General features: G+C 36.5%; 1 protein-coding gene across 1 annotated transcript in view; it reads left to right on the top strand.

Moving 5' to 3' along the window:
- The window catches only part of RNGTT (RNA guanylyltransferase and 5'-phosphatase), a 183,323-nt gene that overhangs the window by 103,338 nt on the left and 60,241 nt on the right, over positions 1-19,744 (top strand). Inside the window, exon 13 of the mRNA XM_065731011.1 lies at positions 18,819-18,919. Coding sequence (XP_065587083.1) covers positions 18,819-18,919 — 101 coding nt within the window. The remainder of the gene's footprint in view (positions 1-18,818; positions 18,920-19,744) is intronic.

Below are 19,744 nucleotides of genomic sequence, written 5' to 3'. Positions count from 1 at the left end.
ATGCTTGTTGTAAATATTTATGTAAGACCTAGTATATTACTTATAAAAATATTATGGGAATGTATTTCTTTTGTCACACGCTTCTACAGCTGACCAATTACAGTTTCTTGAATATACAGGCATGTAATGTCATCTGACTTTTATCTTGTAACAATCAGGAGAAGTTAAACTTAATGTTGATTGGAAAATATGCTTGGCAACTGTTGTTGCAGAATAAATTTGGATAGTAGGTTTTGTCAGTCATGAGCTGGTTACAGATGCTACATGAAGTGGACCTAATTTGTCAAATAAATTATTCATTGGAAATGATTTGCATGGCTCTGCTTTCTGCGCACGAAGCTGGTCGGTCTCTGTGGAGAGCAGCTGCAGTGGACCTAAGAGTCTTCAGCAAGTTTTGAGAGTTGTGGTTGCTGAAGTTGATTGGTAAAAACTGGAACTTTTATCTGAAGGCAGGTAACATGGTTTGCTGAGCTGCAATTATGAGTTGTGCCCTTCTATACTTGTATACTACGGTTCATTCTGTGCGTTTCATGCAGGTTATTTGCATATCTGACAATTGTTGTGTGAGTCAGATGGTGTAATGGGAAACAGCTGTAATATAATTGTTCTTTATGTCGCTATCGGTCTCTTGTTTTTCACAAAGACTGTTTCAGAGACTTGCTTTATTGCAGTTAATCGCAATATTCTGCTTTGGCTTTACTATTCCATACTTCTGAACTAATACTGTTTTTATTAATACTTTACAGCTACTGGGTATATGGAATTTTAGAGAAATCCACTAAAATGAAAACTGGTATGAAGCTAGTACCATATCTTGGAGCATGCTAGCAATGAGAGTGGTTAGCTGCCATACCAGGCATGATGTTACCATGGAGAGAGCTTCTGTTTCCATGACATTTGCTTACATATTTTGCTAGGCCTTCAAAAGAAATATGGTTTTGTCCTCTGTCAGGCTTGGTAGATTATTCCATTATTTGCCAAGATCTTCGGTGTCTCCCTGCAAGCATACTAGTGAACTAAATAAACTAACTTCTTTGGGATGTTGATGGCAACTGGACTGATCAGAAAAGATAAAGGAGGAAAAAAGTTATTAAAACTTTTAGCATCCAGCAAGCAAATTGCTTGTTTGATTGTTTTTAATATTTTTGACTAGTTTAAATATTTGAATATTCCAGCTCATTCAATCCAGAGTTCTAAACTGGATTGAAGTGCTCTGCTTACAAACATTTTGATTAGTTTAAAAGAAAACCCACAGGTAGTAAATTAGAGGAATATTACTTATTTTAGGAAAAAAATATTTATCTGTGTAGCTAATGTCTTTATACTATGAGATCTGCCTTGTACTTCACTGGAGTTTTGAAGAACAGTAAAATTTTAAATCAAGTTGTGATGTAGTTTATTGTTTAAGAATCAGTTATTGGCTGAGGAGTGAATTTCAAAAACCATTTTTTTTCCCCTTAGGGTGAAGAAAAAGTGATTTTAAGATGTGAAATGTTTGTTAGCTATACATAAGGGAGATGTTTTCCTTACTGCTTTTCCCCGGAGCAGTAATTATGGAAGTATCACTGTAATCTGCCAGCAACTTTTACATTTCTCTATTGAAAATTTCTGGCTGCAGTCACATACATAGTTACAAGTTGCACAGACTTAAATACAGGTGGGTATAATCTGGAGGTGCTTGAATATAGGGAGCTAGGCAGTGGTCTGCTGCACATCATTCATTCTTTTGTGCGAAGGATGCTGAGGAGGAGGAATGCAAAGAGTTAAAACAGTTTGGTCTGTTCAATATTCTTTGGCCATCTCTAACACAAAATTACTTGTCTTCTGTTCCTAATGAACTGTTGACTACTTCTCCCTGTGTATACCACTCTTCTGATTCTAATCAGTTTCTAGCATCCTAGAAGTCTTTTTAATTAATATTTTTCCTCGTTACTAGTGAGTGTATAGAACTTAGATCCTTTGTGATACTTCTTTGAGCAGATTACTCTGTAATATGACTGTTTGCAAGTTATTAATGAGTGTCAGCACCTGAGCCAGTATCCCTCTGAAACTCATTTCTTTTCAGACATTTTCCCTGTTTCACGTTTTTGAAGCACAAACATTCATGCAGCCTAGGGCTATATATCTAACCAGCATAAACACCTAATGCAACCATGATGTTGGGCCATCTCTATTACAGTTTTGGTAAGTGGGGGGTTAGTACTTCACCTAATATCCTCCCTCAGCTTTTATCCCAATCATCGTAATAGGTTTGTTGTTATGTTTTTGAAAGCCAAGATGTCTCTGGTTTCCACTTAAGTGGAAGTTCTGGGTCTTCCTTGCAAAACCATTACCTCTGACTCCACATCTGCTAACTATAAGGTTCAAATTCTTTGTCCAGACTTCAAATTTATTTCATGTCAAGGTAAAAAAAGTTTTATAAATTACTCTGGTCTGTAAAAGTCATGTGCTCCTTCTGTTGAGAAGGAATGTACTTCTGCATACAACAGAAATGACTTCTATGAAACAGCTCATAAAATGAGCAGGTACGTTTCACAGTGTCAACAGAGAGGTATGGCTCAAAGTGAATATGTTCTCCTTTATTGACTGCCTGCTGAATTGGTGACAGGTAGATCTGTTCACTTTGCTGCCATTGCTGTACCTTTCTCTCTTACTCTATTAGAAGAACATTTTTGAAGGATTCTATTAAAGTTGTTTCACAAATGTGATGCTTTTTCATAGAAATCCAGCTTACTGGCTTGGAGTTCATGCAAGCATGCTCATTATCATTCCTTTGCATTTTGCTAACATTTGCATTGGAAAGGTATTGGTGACAGGTACTCCTTAATGTTAAACTTGATTGATCTTGAGGATATGTAAAATATGTTCTAAACATTGTCATTGATTCCTACTCAAATCAACGATGATGTTTTCTACATCATTCTCAGCTGTGACAGAGCTACTCAACTTTATGTTATAGAGGAAGGACTCAGTCTTTTTAAGACAGTTGCAAAAAAGGATATATGGCAAAATAAAACTGCTAAGCTTGTTACCATTGTGGTTTGCCAGTCATTGTCATCATTTTCCTTTAATTCTCTGCAACTTCAGCTGTTTGCCTGGTCAGAACATAGCTACATTAACAGTTTGACATGTGGTATAATTAAGGGAGAGGTAACATTTAGGAGAGGGGAAAAAGTGGCTGACATTGGGAACCATCTGAAACTGTTCTGCAGTGACAGAATGGAAGATGCTTGCTAGAAGCAGAGAAGCTGGACAAGATTCTTTGCAGTTAATACCACTCTTTAGAGCAGAACTTGTATTATGTGTCCAACATTTGTGTGGTTATACTCAGTAGTAAATGTGGACAAAACAGTTGTTTCATTGCTTTTTCAAACTGGTTACGGGGCAAGATGGACAACCAATATCAGAACCACTACTTTTAATGTGAGAATACATTTCTCTGTAGACTACAACTGATCAAGTTCTCTCAGTGGCTTCTCTCAGTGGCTTCAGAACCTACACTTCTTTTCCATCTCCTTGGAGTGCACAGAAAATTGCTCCACCATACAAGTACTGAATTACTTGTTTAAGTCAGAGCTGTGAAGATTAATTTCTCACCAAGAGTGGGCAAGGCCCCTTCAATTTTCTCCAATAGTGTGCTGTTTTTTCCCCCTGTAGGAGGAGTTTTCCTTTCTCATTATCCAAATTGCCGTCCTCAAAGTGCAGTTTTCAATTTTATTAGTCTTGTAGCAGACTGCTTGAAAGAGAATATGCATGCTGGATTTTTTTAGTGTACTTTTATTTATTTATTTATTTGTTGCTGTTTTTCAACTCCAAGCATTTCAGCTTGCTACTTGGAAAGCCAAAGGATTGCAGAGTACATGCTGTGTTCCACTGGTTGGATTTACTCTTTTGATCTTGGGCAAACTGTATAAATATTTCCTTGTGAAACTAAGGATGATAAATAAGTTTTTTGCCATTTTAATCTAGATACATAATGATGAATTCACTATAATTAAAACCCATCATTTTGCAATTTATGTATTAGAATATGTAGTTTAGAAGACAGATTTCTGTTGTTTCTTTTAAAATACTGCAAGATTCTGTATTCTAAGCAAGACTCATGAATATTTAATTCAAGATTTGTAGCCTTGTAAAATGTAATAAGCTAACTCTTAATGACAATTTTGTGTAACATACATCCGGCAACATGTAGAAAAAACCCTGCTGGCAATTCTGTGTATCATCTTTCATGCATGTCTGTTCTTCTCAAGGGGCTTTTTTGCTCTGGAATTAAAAAAGAGAAATTAGACAATGTCTGGGATCAGCATGCTGCAATTTCTTAGTTTGTACTTGTATGTCTCTCCTTATGTTCAGATTAGCTGGCTGACTTCTTCTTGATGTAAGGCTTCTTTCTTCTTTTCCATGATTGACAATCCTTACAAAGTAGTTTGAAATATATGTTTGCATCTTCTGTTTAGTGTTGGTAATTTTCATTAATCTTCATGAGCTGTAAGGTGATTTCCTGAAACATTCCTAGTGTACTGACACTCACTGTAGCTTGAGAAAAATGTCAACAAAACTGATGTTCTCATGAAGCCTTAAATTTTCAGGTTGTAGCTGCTGCAAATGTGGTCTCTAATACTGATAAATCATCTGACTTAGAAATCAGGTGATCATAATGAGACATCCAAGAGCACTGGTTTTTATTTCATGGAGATTCTTTTGTTACAACAAGGATGCTTCTGTTGGAAGATGTCAAGTAGTGAATACTTCCTGCTGATCAAGTTAGTGGGATTTCTAGGAACCTTTGATCACAACCTAGCTATCCACACATAAATCAATTTCTGATTTATGAATCAGAACTCTGTCCTCAGGGAGATGGATTTAACTCTGCTGTAAATTCAAGTGACTACATTGAAGACTGAGTTGGGGCAAAAGTAATGAAACTGAAAGGACAGAAGATGAAAAGGGGTTGGAAACGTCAAGCTTTAAGATATTAGATGAGTTTTAGACTGATGCAGCGCAAAGTCCAACCATGTGAATGGTTGTTAAAGACAGTAAGGTTCATAAAGCTGTTGATATAATGAAGAAAATGCACTTAGCAATTTTTGGGATGAAAATTAATGTTTTCTCTAATATCACTGGCTTCATTCAAGTTCTTTTCACAGAAATATTGTGACATGAAGAATAGGAAGGAAGATGGTTTCAGAGGTTATTTCACTGGGGAGGAGAAGAAGAAGAATTGCTCTGGAACACTAAAACAAAAAAGGAAAAAAATATGGAATGGGGCTGGTAGTGTTTCTGTGTTATCTTGGGTTTCCCAACAATTTTTTTCACTTATCCCTTCATCTATGGTAATCAGTTTCTTTACCTGTGGATTAAGAGATAATGTCTCAAATGGACCTTAGCAGATTAAGTTGGATAGAGTCATGTTAAATGTAAAACAGAAAGAGATTATTAACATTTTAAATTTAAAGAAATATCAACTACGCAATATTTTTTGAGATTATTGTTTGTACATGCAAAAAGCATCAGCTGAACCTTGTTGTGATTCCCAGGAATGTAGCTGACAAGGATTTTCACAGTCTGAGCTGTGGCATGTCAGTTGAAACACTGCATTTCTATTAAGTATTTTAATGCCTAATTAAGCAACATATATATATAAAAAAAAACAGTATTAGTGATATCAAGTGCTCTTATTTAAAACACTGTTGTGTCTTAAAATAATTTAATATGTTGACTTTTCATACTCAGTTACTCTTCTTAAATATAAAGGTCAAGATGTGATTTAGTTTTTTGAAGGAAGTGCCTGAATGCTACCTGTGTTCAGTGAAGATGGCCTGACGACAGAGTCCTGTCCACTGAATTTAGGCATGTAGACATGTAGGGAGCTTTGTATACTCACTCTTCTATGATGGGAGAAACACAGGGAATGGACACTTAATGAGCAGCTACTTCTTTAAGCACCTAAAACTCCACTATGTCTTTTGAGCCAAGTTAAACCAAATTTTATTTCTTATCACTTGCTTTGAAAATACCTGAAGATATTTTGTAATGATAGTAATGATAATCTAAGTACCAAGTGAACTCTTGTAATTTTTAGGAATAATTGCTTTAAAGTTTTCAGAAAGAAAATAGTTTATTCATGGCTTGAGATAACTGTGATTCTTTTAGGAAAAAAAGTGGGTGGAAATGGAGAAAATTAATTTCCATTCGAATTTCCTAAATTCTTTGGACATAAGGATGAAACTGCAGTTATCCCATCTCTCAGCAATTCTGGACGGTTGTTTCAAATTATTTAGATTCATATCTCTATGTTGTGTTTATACAGCCACAGAGTCACTAATGTTGGAAAAGATCATCCAGTCCAACCATCCATCTACCACCAGTATTTCCCCACAAAACCATGTCCCTCAGTACATGTAAATGTTTCTTGAACACCTCTAGGGATGCGGACTCCACCACCTCCCTGGGCAGCCCGATTCAGCACCTGACCATTCTTTTGGAGAAGAAATTTTTCTTCTGATCCAACCTGAATCTCCCCTGGCACAACTTAAGGCCACTCTCTTCAGCTCTATCACTAGTTACATGGCAGAAGAGGCTGACCAGCACCTCATCACAACCTCTCAGTTACCTGTGCTTCTAGGGGAAAAAATAGAAAAAATATAAGGCTGAGTGAAAAATTATGTAGATTTGGTCTTTTTCTGTTACATTAATTTCAGCCTGAGAAGGAAATACAGTAGTATGCTGTAGTCGTATTGCCATAATGGTAACAGAATACAGTGTGGCTATAACTTAATGTCACCTCAGTTTGGGTGATGCAAAGTGAAATCAGAAGAATGAGATTAAGAAAGCAGCAGAAGATAAAGTGAAGCATCTCTGCTGTTTGCATTATTGCATTAATTTTTCCAGGAGACTTGCACATTTAAAAAGTTAGCAAGTCCTAGGTGGCAAAGGTTAAGAAAATTATATAAAAAATAAAGTAGCAATCTAATACTACCTTGAGCAGCAGACGTGGAAAATCATGAATTCCTTTGACCGAGAGAAATATATTGTCAGTGCATTTCTGTTATCACAAGAACGGGAGAATGTAACTATTTAATGGTTGCTTTAATAATTTCTCTGTGTTCAAAATGCAGAATTTAGAATTGATGGCAGGCACCATTTGGTCCACTGTGGGTCACAGATATTAGTCAACAATTTGAAACTGTTTATTTGTTCTGTTTTGCTTCAGGTCAAATGTTGATGTTTCTAGTCTGTGTTCATAAAATTAAGTGAAAGGATGACTACAAATGGGAGTGTATCAGAATAGGTTTCTGCTGCTTGCAGTGATGTGCTGGGAAAAAAAACAAAACAACCATGAGCAGTGAGTAATTTTGTAGCTGCTTTATTCTGGTTGCTGTAAACACGTAGTTCTGGCTGTTAACTGAACTTAATTTATCAAATATTAAAAGGATTAGTATGTAAATGAAGTTAGTTATGAAGAAAAATATCATCACATTTTTCTCTTTGCTTAATGGAATATTAAGAAAAGCTATTAGTATAGTTATGAAACAAGATGTTTAATGGAGCTTGAGGTACAAAGCTAAATTAAAGTAAGGGACATCTAGCCCAATAATGACCAAAATGTCCAATATAAATATTGCATTAACTCGATATTCAGATGAACCTCTGGAAAAAGTAATTGAAGAATAACTACTAAAATATTAACGGTATAATTTCCGCATACAGGTTAACTTTCTGAACCTTATTTGCATTCAAATGCTAAAATCCTTAGTATGAAACATAATCTAACACTATTTAAATGAATACTTATTAGTAGCGTATTTTCCTTTTCAGTACACTCTGACAGTTAGGCTTAATATTTTAGAAGTCATTTTGATTATAACCATTTTCTTCCTACTTCATATGGCTTCAGTTCACATTTTCACAGGAGATAAATTGTGATACGGAAACTTTTTCACAATAGAGCTCACTACTTCTGACTAACCAGTGTTCGTGGATTAAGAAGTATAATTCCTAATTACTGTTTCAACTTTCTAAAGGAAACTTTTTCTGGAATACACCTAAGTTAGTGTATCTTTGAACTCTATCTTTTCTTTAATTTTGCTTTTTAAAGCAGAAGAGTGGAAGAGTACACACAGGTCTGCTTGAGGACACGGAGTTAAAACAGCGTTATGACTCCACTGTCAAGTAATGGGTCAGTTAAAACTGTCATCATCGGTTGTCTCTGTCATCCTTTTGGCTTAGTTGTGGACATTAAATGATTTGAGTTTAGCCAAGGAAGCTGTTTCTTCATCTTTTTTATGAGCTTCAGAAGTTATTGTCTACAAATTTGCTTTCTATTATGTGACAACAGTACATTGTAAAGTGTTTTGAACTCATTAACTACTGTATATTAAAGCTCATCATATATTTATGGTAGTGTCAGCATGTCTCTGTATTCAGTTCAATTTACTGAACTAGGTAATAAGCTGAAGTTTAGAGAGTATGCGAGTTGACTTTTAAGGGGATTTGAATCAGGAATTCAGAACACTGAGCCTTAAAATATGCATTTATAATTGTGATTTGTAGCGAAGAGGGTTTTGGTTTTTGAGTGGATATATTCTTTTTGCTATTCGTGTTTTCAAAAGAGGAATTTACTTTTGTTACCATCTTCAGGTAGAGCCTCATGGCCATCTGTCCGTGCTTAGACACAGGTTGTGGTGAGTGATGGGTTTGATGCAGGGGTACGAAGTGTTTGCGTGAAGCTGTAAAGTGTTTGGATCGTTTTTTATAGTGGTATAAATTTTGTAGCCATTTGGTGTGCCTCTGTATTTTCCTTTCAGTGTTTAAATTCTTCTATGTTGTCTTGACTATGAAAATGCCTTTCACAAAGTAACAGATACTCAGAAAGTACTGGAGTTTACCCAACAGTTTTGCCCCACCTGTTAACTCTTAAGAGTACTCAGAAATGTTATCTTAGTGTCTTTCCTTTATAACTGCAGGGACAAATGAGTCATATTTATAGGAAAGAAATAACACTCAGAAAAACCTCCCCAAAACAACAGAAGCCTGCCTGCTCTAAAATTTCAAGAGGTTAAACAGAAACAGTGTCAAATGTCTTCATGAAAGACCTTATTCTTTGTCCTCTAGATTGTCAACAAGCAAAGTAAGTGTCCATGTTGTATGTGGGATCACCAGTTGATCACCTCCAAACACCATAAATGCCATAGCGTAAAATGTAGTTTGCCTTCACCTTCAAAGAAATGAGCTAGGGATGAGTTAAGTATTCTGGAAGCAGTGCCCTTGTATAATCTGTTTGCTTTAGACATTATTAAGAAAAGCTGGACTTTCTCCACCAGTGATCAGCCTGGTATCTGTATTTCTTTCATCCAGTTCTGAATGTTCTACTCAATATGCAGCAGAAAAAAACATTAATTGCATTTACCTGTCAATAACAAAGATGCTTTTATTGCTCTTTTGCCTAGCTTAACAGACAACATAGAATATATGGGGAAGAGTGGGGCATTACAGTGATAGACTATGAGGAATACAAAGATGTAAATTATTTGTGTGGGAGCTTTGAAAAATAGAAGTAGGAACTCCAATGGGAGGCTAGAAGGGACAGAAGACAAATACTTTTGGAGTCTGAGTCACAGATTAGCTGCTAGTGGAATAACTTATTTCCTCATGTAGATTTTAGCATATTTCTTTGTGGTTGTTTTTCTTTCTGTTTTAGTGGAAGATTAACAAAAAAGATATGTTAAAATCAGCAATTTGGACATATTTTGGATTTTTTTTTGACATCTGCGTATGGGGTTTTATGTGTGTGTGTCTGTAGTCATGTTGTTATAATTTCTAATTTTTTCAGTGATCTTGTCCAGTTTCCCAAAAGATCAGTAACATAGGCTAATCTGGGTCATTTGATCTTCAGATAGTGCTTAAATACAGCTAGTTAGGCTCTGTATCTAAGAGCAATTGTATTAAGTCACAGCTGAGGTTGTCACTCTGACAACTTTTATTTTAATACAGTGCAAATGAATACAGAGTACTTAAATGTCTTTGTTTGTGTGTGTGTGTGTGGGGGGGGGTTAAATATTTCTATATACTTAAGCAGTGAAAATAACATTGGAACATAGTAGATTCAGTTCTGTTGCCTACTCTTCAAAGACTGACAAAATTATGCAATGAAAATGCATGCATACATTAACCAAATTGAAAATTACCTATGCAGTGACAGTCAGGCTTAATCATTTTACCTTCACAAAGGAAAGTAATTAAATGGAAAGCTGGTCTTCAGTCTAAAGTAAGGCATTGCAGGATTCAGTGGCTTTTGCTGTAGAAATAAGCATATGTTTTTAACCTCAAGTGCAGTGAATGATCATCGTAACCTCCCTAAGTACATGTTGTTTCTTCATTGATTAGTATATTTCACACAGATGTGCTATAATTTGGATAGGAATTATAAATATGGTTGTTCAAGTTCCTCTGTCCTTTATGCAATAGAACTGACTCAGTGATCCCGGTGATACTTTTGTCTTAAATGCCTATGAATATGCAATTGAATCAATGACTGTCTTTCATCTTGTGGCTTCTTATTCCACTGATGTGACTTACATACTCTGCTACTATTAGTGACTTCTCTTCCTTCAGCTCATCTCTTAATCAGATCTGGCCTGAAGTGATCGATTACAAATTGCTCCCTTTGGTTCTTCAAAATGATGTAGGGTCTTTAGTGCAGTACATTTTTGGTAATTGTTCAGTCTTTGTGTTTACACAGTTGTATGCAAACTATTAGATTGGATGGGGCTATAGCTACCACGTGAATGTTAAAAGATGTAAGAATACAGTGGAGCTCTTCAGAGAAAATATTTAACCATCTTTTGAGTAAGTGAGAGGAACAGATTTGTTGGTGTTATTGGTTTGCAGTAGTTAACTTTTTCCATTCAAGTTAAAGCCTTCAAATAATGTTGAATACCAATTTGTATGCAAACTGTTTAATTAAAACATAGAAAAATATTGGTGACAGAAATGTGTAGATTTCACAACATAACAAACGCCTTACTGTTTGTGAACTTAGAAATGTTCTAGTATGTTTTTAAAATACATTTAGTGTCTTTCTCCTGGTAAGACTGTCTAAATATCAGAATAACATTTATTTAGTGATGTTAGTTTCTTCTTGATGTTAAAATATGAACAAGCAAGGTAACTTTTTTGAAATTTAAATTTTTAGATATATAAAGATTTATATTTCATATTTGAGATGCATTAATATAGTATATCTTCAGTGCGATTAAGTGCTAATTTCATTTGCAGTGTGGCAAATTACAGTTGATGATTTAAAAGAATATCAATAGATGCTTTGGTTAACCCCATCCCCTCCTATCCTGTTGTCCCTTACTTCCTGATGGTACTCATACCTCTTTGGGGCAGGCATGGATTTTCAAACGAGTCTTCCCTGATCCTGCTGTGCCATCTGGATTTCTTGCAGGGCTGATTCTGAATGGTGTACAGAGGGGTAGTATAGATGACAAGTGGCAGCACTGTGCTGTTTGGGGAAACTAGAAAGAACTGGTTCATTTGCTTGCTTCCTGTCATTTGGAGGTGGAAGGCTGAGGGAAGATGTAGAGGAAGGAGAGTATAAGAAGGCCAATGTTAGCTGCTGTGGCTGCACTTCAGGAGAATGGCATTTAATAAGGATTTGATAGAGCTGACTTATTAGGCTTTGTAGGATGGTGAGGCACCCATGTCAAGGAAACTTTTTTTTGATAAGACAAGAACCTTTCTCTTGGTTATGCCACCATGTCTTCCTTTTCTGTCGCTAGGAGAATTGATCAATTCTTATTTGTGCTTACATGGATCACTGGATACTAACAAAAACTTATTCCATGTGACCTGTGTGGGGCCTACCTGAGATATGGGATTAGGAAGCCTTTTGATTGTGCCATTTGTTTTGTTGTCAGATAAGCTTTTCTCCACTAGCAGACTGACAAGTTCTCACTGTCCAAGTTCAGTCTTCTAGGAGACTGAGGTGGGTGACACTAGAATGGGGAGGTTGTGAAATGATGAAAAGGAAGGGGCTGGTGTTATTCTGGGGAAAAAAAAAAACAACCCTGCATTCTGCAGAGATTTTAATAGTAAAAATAATGAGAAAAATACTATGAAGGTGAAAGAAAAGTTGGGTGGATGCTGAGTGAGTAGCAGAGCTGCAAAAATCTGAGGATTGGTGGTTAATAGCCAGCTGGAAGGCTCAGTCACTGTGGCTTTGAAAGGACTGCAAGAGGTCATCTGGTCCAATCCTGTAAAGTTGTTTTAGTTTCTGATTTGTCAATGTATATTTATAGGGGTGGAGTTCTAATTTCTGTGGTTAGACTAGATGGAAAAGTTGGACTGAACTCAGAGCTTCGTATTTGAAATGATACGTGACCTGATAAGTTTTAGAAGTAGTCGTGTACTTGCATATTTGAGGGGTGGTGTGGAGGATATCACTGCTATGAATACTATATTTAAAATGCTAGGGAGTAGCTTGATCTCAGACAGATTGCTTCACATTTTGTTTTGGAAAATGAATACAGAATAACTTCAGGCAGTACAGGTCTGCAGTATGCAGTGATTCATCTAAGGTGAAGTTTTCACATACTTAACAAGCAGAATACTTGTTTGGCTCTGGCTCATATTTGAGGAAGTTGATTTAGCATTTAGCATTTGAATTCAAGAACTTAGTACTGCTGTATTGTCTGTATGGAGTCAGCCATTACAAAAATAAATTCTGGGAAGGGCATTCATTTTGGCCTTCGGATGAATTCTCATTTATGCTGAATTTTTTGGGGATTTCTGCTTTTCTTGGTCTAATATAAAAATCTGGATACTGTATAAGCTCTTGAAATCTGATTGCTAATCTTTTTAAACGTTTCAGAAAAAATACTTGTAAATTAGCTGCTACCTTTATCAGGTATTCAATATTAGCAATTCTACTACGAAGTCAGAAAGATATTGTTTGACAGTTGTCAATACCAAGTATTATGGTCAAAATGTATTTTTATTCTTTTTCTAGGAAAGATCTCTTTGGCTAATTTGAACAGTGACAGAGATTGGTCTCCTTGAATATTTTTAAATAATAGGACAAAAAATTTAGCTGAGACTTGTTTTACATTGTGATGGTTCAAGAGGCAAAGGCAAGAAATGTAACTCTATCTTAAATAACAAATCCACCTCAACTTCCCTTCAGGCATGCCAGCCAATTAATTTTTTAATTAAACTTGAGTCGAAATTGTGGATACAGAAGGGTAATTACAGGTATGCAGATATATTCTGTCAAAACAGTTTTTCATTAGTGATCTTGGAATAGTTTCTCTTGTCTATTCTGAAGCAGGTTTCTCATTTGAGTTTTATCAGGGCTCACGTAGGCCCACTTTTCAAGCCTGTTCAGGTCCCTCTAATTGCATCCCTTCCTTCTACGATGTCAACTACACCACTCAACCTGGTGCAGGCATATCCAACCCGTGACCCAACACGTCTTGCAATGTGGCCTGCTTCCTGGCAACAGCTCTTCCTTGATGAGTGGCCAGGTGCACATGCATTGCTCACAACAACCAAACATTGGTGTGTGATCAGCACCATCTGGGCTGAAACCAAGTCATGGGGAAAATGCAGTGCAGTATTAACTCAAATTATGGCAAATAATTGTATGCATTTTGATGCACATAGCCCTGTGAACAGCAAAAAACACGCAGCTGTGCTTTCCGCTTTCATACAGGAATTTGAGAAGAAGCTCCAAGATTGCAAAAGAAATCATCAATTTATGTTTGCAACTCCATTTTCACTTGACATAAATACATTACTTGCAAATTTTCAAGTGGAATGTATAGAATTGCAATCAGATATTCAACTCAAGAATTTGATTATGTCTCTTTCCTTGGCTGCAACCTGGGCTAGGGAGCTGCTTTGGCAGGGGGTTGGACTCCATGATCTCTAGAGGTCCCTTCCAACCCCTACAGTTCTGTGACAAGACCTCTTGGAACAGAGAAATAGTCCTTGCTTCACAGTCGTGCCTTATTCATGTCATTGCTTTTGCCAGTATGCACATTTGTGAGCAACTATTGTCAAGGATGAAGTACAGGAAGAGGAAATTTAATAAAAAAATTTCTGATGAGCACCTTCAGAACTCAGTAAGAATTACAGCCACTGCAGTTGAACCAGACTGATACATTAATTTCACAAAAACAAGGTGAAATATCTCACTAGTATATATTTTACAAGGGCTGCTCTGAAAGTAATGCCTGCTATTTTATTAAATTGACCTGTGACATCAGAGGCAAATGTTGGTGGTATGGTAGTAGTGGTTGAACTTTCCCACCAAGATCCTATTGCATTTTGTTGCTATATGACAGATGGCAGCAGAGACATAATCTGATAAAATGGTGTCTGACATGGAACTGTGCATGAAGCAAAGATGTGTTGTCGAGTTCTGTTTAAAAAAAAATAAAAATAATTAATGGCACCCATTGGCATTCATGGATGCTTGCTGAGTGTTTCTGCAGTCCAAACAGTGGATGTGAGCACAGTACTGGTTTCAGCAGTGGTGACAACAACAGTGGGTTACCTCTGCTGGTGCAAGTTTTGATGAGCATGGCATGCAGGCTCTTGTTCATCCCTGGTGAAAAAAGCATAGCTAATGGTGGCAACTATGTTGAAAAGGAGTGCCTTGTTTCTAAGAATTTGCTCTATCAAGTAGTTACTGTATCATTGTATCTGTTGTAGTTTCCATGGAAATAAGTAGGTGGCATTTCTTTTGAAGCAGTCAATGTATATGTGGCCCAAGACAATTCCTCTTTACTCAGTGTGGCCCAGGCAAGACAAAAGGTTGGACACCCATGTCTTAGTGTCATCAGCAAACTTACTAAGGGTGCACTTGATCCCATTGTCTAAGTCACTGGTAAAGGTGTTGAAGAGTACTAACTCCTGGAGGATACCACACACAGTTGGCCTACACCTGCTTTAACCACAGTTTTCAGATGTTTCTTGAGGATTTCTTCAGAGTGAGCAAAATACGGGAAGTTTTTTGATTGAGACTGGTAGTCCTGAAGACTGTTAGCTTCTCTTAAAAGAAGTGATATGTAAAGAGGTGGTTTGGACTGCTATATTAAATCAACTGGGATTATATTCTGGAGTCAATTAGACTGGGTCTAGTCTTAACAGCTCATAAGGTCTTAAAAATATGACCTGTAGTTTAAATAGAAATTGATTACTTGAGTATATATTAATAAATCCATCTCTGTAAATGCTCCAGTAATCTTGCTTGGAAGATTATTGCAAGTCAATAACCTAGAAGTTCATAGGTTCATAGGTTCATAAGGTTGGAAAGGGCCTACAAGATCATCTAGTCCAACCATCCTCCTATCACTATCCCTACCCAACTACTAAATCAAATCACAGCGCTAGGGATGGTGCCTCAACCACCTCCCTAGGCAGGCCATTCCAGTGCCTGACCACTCTATCAGAGAAAAAATGTTTCCTCAGGTCTAATCTAAATCTTCCCTGCCGCAACTTGTGGCCATTCCCTCTCGTCCTGTCGTTATTTATCAGGGAGAAGAGGCCCACCCCCTCCTCACCACAACCCCCCTTCAGGAAGTGGTAGAGTGCAATAAGGTTTCCTCTGAGCCTCCTCTTCTCCAGACTAAACAATCCCAGCTCCCTCAGCCGCTCCTCATAAGACTTGTGCTCCAGACCCCTCACCAGTTTTGTTGCCCTTCTCTGAACACGCTCCAGGGCCTCAATGTCCTTCTTGTAGTGAGGGGCCCAAAACTGAACACAGTACTCGAGGTGCGGCCGTACCAGAGCTGAGTACAGGGGGATGATCACCTCCCTGCTCCTGCTGGCTACACTATTTCTAATACAGGCCAGGATGCCGTTGGCCTTCTTGGCCACCTGGGCACACTGCCGGCTCATGTTGAGCCGAGCATCAACCAACACCCCCAGGTCCTTTTCCTCTCTACATTCTTCAAGCCATTCTGCCCCAAGCCTATAGCATTGCATGGGGTTATTGTGGCATTATGCCACACAAGTTATGCCACACAAAGGCTTAATGAAAGGTTTTAGTGTTTAGATATGATTGACAGATGACACTCCTATGGAATTATTGAAGACCTCAGTCACGTTTGAACAATCAGATGAACAATCATTGAGACAAATCTTCCATATAGCAAAACCCACAACTGTTTCAACAACTTCAGCTGCTGGGCTGTACTCTGTGTTCTTTGGTGCCTGCTGTAAAATTTGCTTCATAAATTAAGTTTCCACTCTGAGGAGAAATTTGTCATAAATGGAAATGTTCCTCATAGTTTTATTTGAACTAAGTAATGAATACATAGCAGTAGGAACGATCTTTTGCCAAATCTGAAGACAAGAGAAAGCAACAGTAATATCTTTGCAAGCATTGTATATTGAATTATTATTCCCAGAACATACCTTGGAATTCAATTCTGTATTCTCACAATATCAGATAAAAGAAAATTGCAGAAAAATTTGACTAAGAGATTTCAGTGCTATTCACCTCCATCATAATTCTTGTTTTCAGTGCACACAACCAGTTGAATATATTCTAAAATAGTCATTTTTTTCCCTAAAATGGAATGTGTTGTAAAATATGTTTGAATATACAATATGTGTATAGAAATTATTATTTGAAGTGATTTAGTAGTTTATTGAGATTTTTTTCTTCATTTTGTATATTCTGTTGTCTTAGCCATTTAATATCAATTAGTACACATAGCATGAGTTTTAAATATTCATACCTGCATTGTATAAAACTTAATTTGCAAATGTAGATGAAAATAACTAAAACTAAATAAATTTCATCACTGGCAAATAGGTAAGAGACAGAAATTAAGGAGGGCTGATTGAGGACAGCAGGATGGAGAAAACTAAAGGACTACTGTTCTGTGTTTTGTTTTGCTTCTTAAACTATACCTTTTTAAATCCTATTTTTGTAAATGCGTGCAATCAACCAACTCTCTTCAAACAGCTACTGATGTTACAGGCCAGAAATCATATAAGGGGAGAATAAGGTGGGAAGAGAAGAAGATTAAAAACAGATGTAACTTTAGTATAGCAGTGTATCTTACTGTTTTCGTGATTCAAGTGAAACAAGGATGTTTGATTTCATTTGGCAAGAGTTCTAGATGTCAGGGACCACTGGGGAAAGTTGCTTTCCAAGAGGCAATTTTCAAGTAGAAGACGGCTGGAAATGAATAAATTATGATATTGAAGGAGAACAGGAGTAGGTAAGAGATGTCAGAAATCTCTTCTGCATTTTTTCCTAATGTCCAAGATAAATGATTTAAATAACTTTAAGATTTTGAGGAGAGAGTTTTGAAGAAATTCACTTAAGAGCTGCATAAGGTTAGAACAGTAAGTTGTATAGGCAACTCTTGTACCAACATTTGAAAGGCATCTGTAGTGTCCTGAGTAAGAACGCAAACAGAAAGCCTGAAGCCATCAGTCTTAGTCTGGGACTATGGTCAAGAAATTGGAAGATGCAGTTTTGACAGCCACGTTCAGTTTTCAAAAAGAGCTTTCAGTAGGTTATTTTTGTCATATTTCTGCTGCGCATGACTAACCCTAGATCTTATATTGGTTTTAATATGGGAAATGAAGCTTGCCTTACTATAATCTAACAAACATCTCACACAGTTATTTTGTGGAGAAGTATTGAGGAAGATATGGCACGTTCATTTTTGGAAGAATAACTGTCCATTCTTTTATCAGAAAAAAAAAATCTTCATCTGCTTTTGGTTACTTCAGAACTTTTGAAGTGCTTCATCACTTTTGATCTGGACCTGTTACATTTATCATCAGTAAACTGAATATTTTGTAAATTTTTAACAAGATCTGGGTGCAGGGCATGAATGGTGATCGCTGTGGTACCAATATACACCTGACATTCTTGGTTTTGTAGGCTTGTTTTCATGAGGTAAACTTAAAATAATCTTTCTCTTTGAGAATTAGAATATAAAACTAAAATTTATCCTGTACATATCCAATTTATTCTTTTACTTTTTCCATGTTCATGCTAATTCTGATTAACTCCCATTACCATGAAAGATATTCAAGTAAGGAAAAGTTTAGCTGCCTTGACTGTCACTATTAGCTGAAGATGAACAGCATGGCAGTGTAATTAACCGAAGTGGATGATAAAAGAGACCATGCTAAAGCAAAGGTCTTAATTTAAGAGAAAATTGTTCTTTTATGTTAAATATGGCAACTTCTGGTTCAGTTCTCTTAAGCAACAGATGCTCCCTTAATTTATGTTTCAGTATGTCACGATGCTTTCTAATCTCTACATAACTTAAATTCTTTTGATACTAGAGAACATATTTCTGATGGACCTTTCTGAGAGCTGTCAATGTGATGACTGCTGACTTTTTCATACTGTGTCAGTCAACAGTATGCGTAGCAAAAACACTGTTCATAAAACTGTTCAAAATGTTGAGGTTATTCTAAATGTGTATTTTATGCATGTCCTATCTGTGCTATCATTTATTAAAACTGTGCTGTCTTACTTTCTTTTCTGAAATTTTCCATTAGTCAGAGAGAGACAATGTAGTATGCTAATTTTTATTTCCATTCTGAGTTGTGTATTATATGCAGTGGCTTGTCTGCTAAGCAGTTTTAAAAGGGAGTAGCAAATAAAGTAGTGAAGCACAGCTACCTCTGTGGTAATGAAATTCATTGCTTCAACCACTAAGTATTGTAATTCATTAGAGACATCTAATATAGTCTGAAACGCTGAGTTTTTCTTTTAAAACCAGTGAAAACCAATAAGCATAATTAAACCGCTTTTTAATTTGCTTCAGAAATACAAGCCTGGTCGATGTGACGATATTCTGAAATGGAAGCCACCCAGCCTGAACTCTGTTGATTTTCGTCTGAAGATAACGAGAATTGGTGGAGAAGGGTATGTAATCTCTTCCCTTTTTAAACATATAACACACGAGTGAATGTCCCTTAGCAGTTTAATCTCCCCTCTGATATTTCTTGACATTCTCTGGGGCTGAGCCTCTCTACATTCTAAAGAATTTGTTCACTGAAAGTGTTAGAAACTGTTGTAGTCATTGCAGTGCTGAAAACAGCAGATGCTTGTAATGTAAAACTGCTCATCCTTATATTGTTACATAAAATTGAAAAAACAACTGCAACAACAGAAGTCCTGTTTGCCTTTGGCATTGCCTTTTCTGGACATAGAAGATAGGACATGTTAGCTTTATTTCTTATATAAAGTAACTATTTTCTATTGTTTTTAAGCAAAATAGTGCCAACATCAGTTCTCTTCCATTTTAGAGTTCTGCGTCAAAAATCAAAAAATGATACTTGCTTTTTTAAAGGAAATGTTCACATTTTTCCTTGATAGGTTCTCTTTGGTATTGCCTATAAAACCACTAGCTTTTCTTCAAAAATACTCCAAAAGCAAGAGGCACGTTAATCTTTAGAGCAATTCTGCTTACTTCTTGCCTAATTCAAGCACTGCACATATTAAACAGGGGAGGAAGGGTGAAGATTGAGTCGCTGAATTAAAGCTTGCTTTGGAAATAATTTTGTTTAGGGGTGGATTCATTGTTGGTTTTTCTTAAGTTGTTTGTTTTAACATCTGGGTCTCATTACCTCTGACAGTTTAAGTACTGATGTTCAGCTTTTATTTTTTGCATGTGTGTCATAGGTAACATAATATGGTTAAACAGTTAATACACATACTGCTTACTTAGTTCAGAGTGTTAATAATGGT

The sequence above is a fragment of the Cyrtonyx montezumae genome, unplaced genomic scaffold, assembly GCF_038088225.1.
Source record: "Cyrtonyx montezumae isolate F1298 unplaced genomic scaffold, pur_monq_1.0 scaffold_13, whole genome shotgun sequence".
In the NCBI taxonomy this organism is placed as follows: domain Eukaryota; kingdom Metazoa; phylum Chordata; class Aves; order Galliformes; family Odontophoridae; genus Cyrtonyx; species Cyrtonyx montezumae.
Note: the sequence above shows the minus strand (reverse complement) of the source record. Positions and strands in the feature narration are given on the sequence as shown.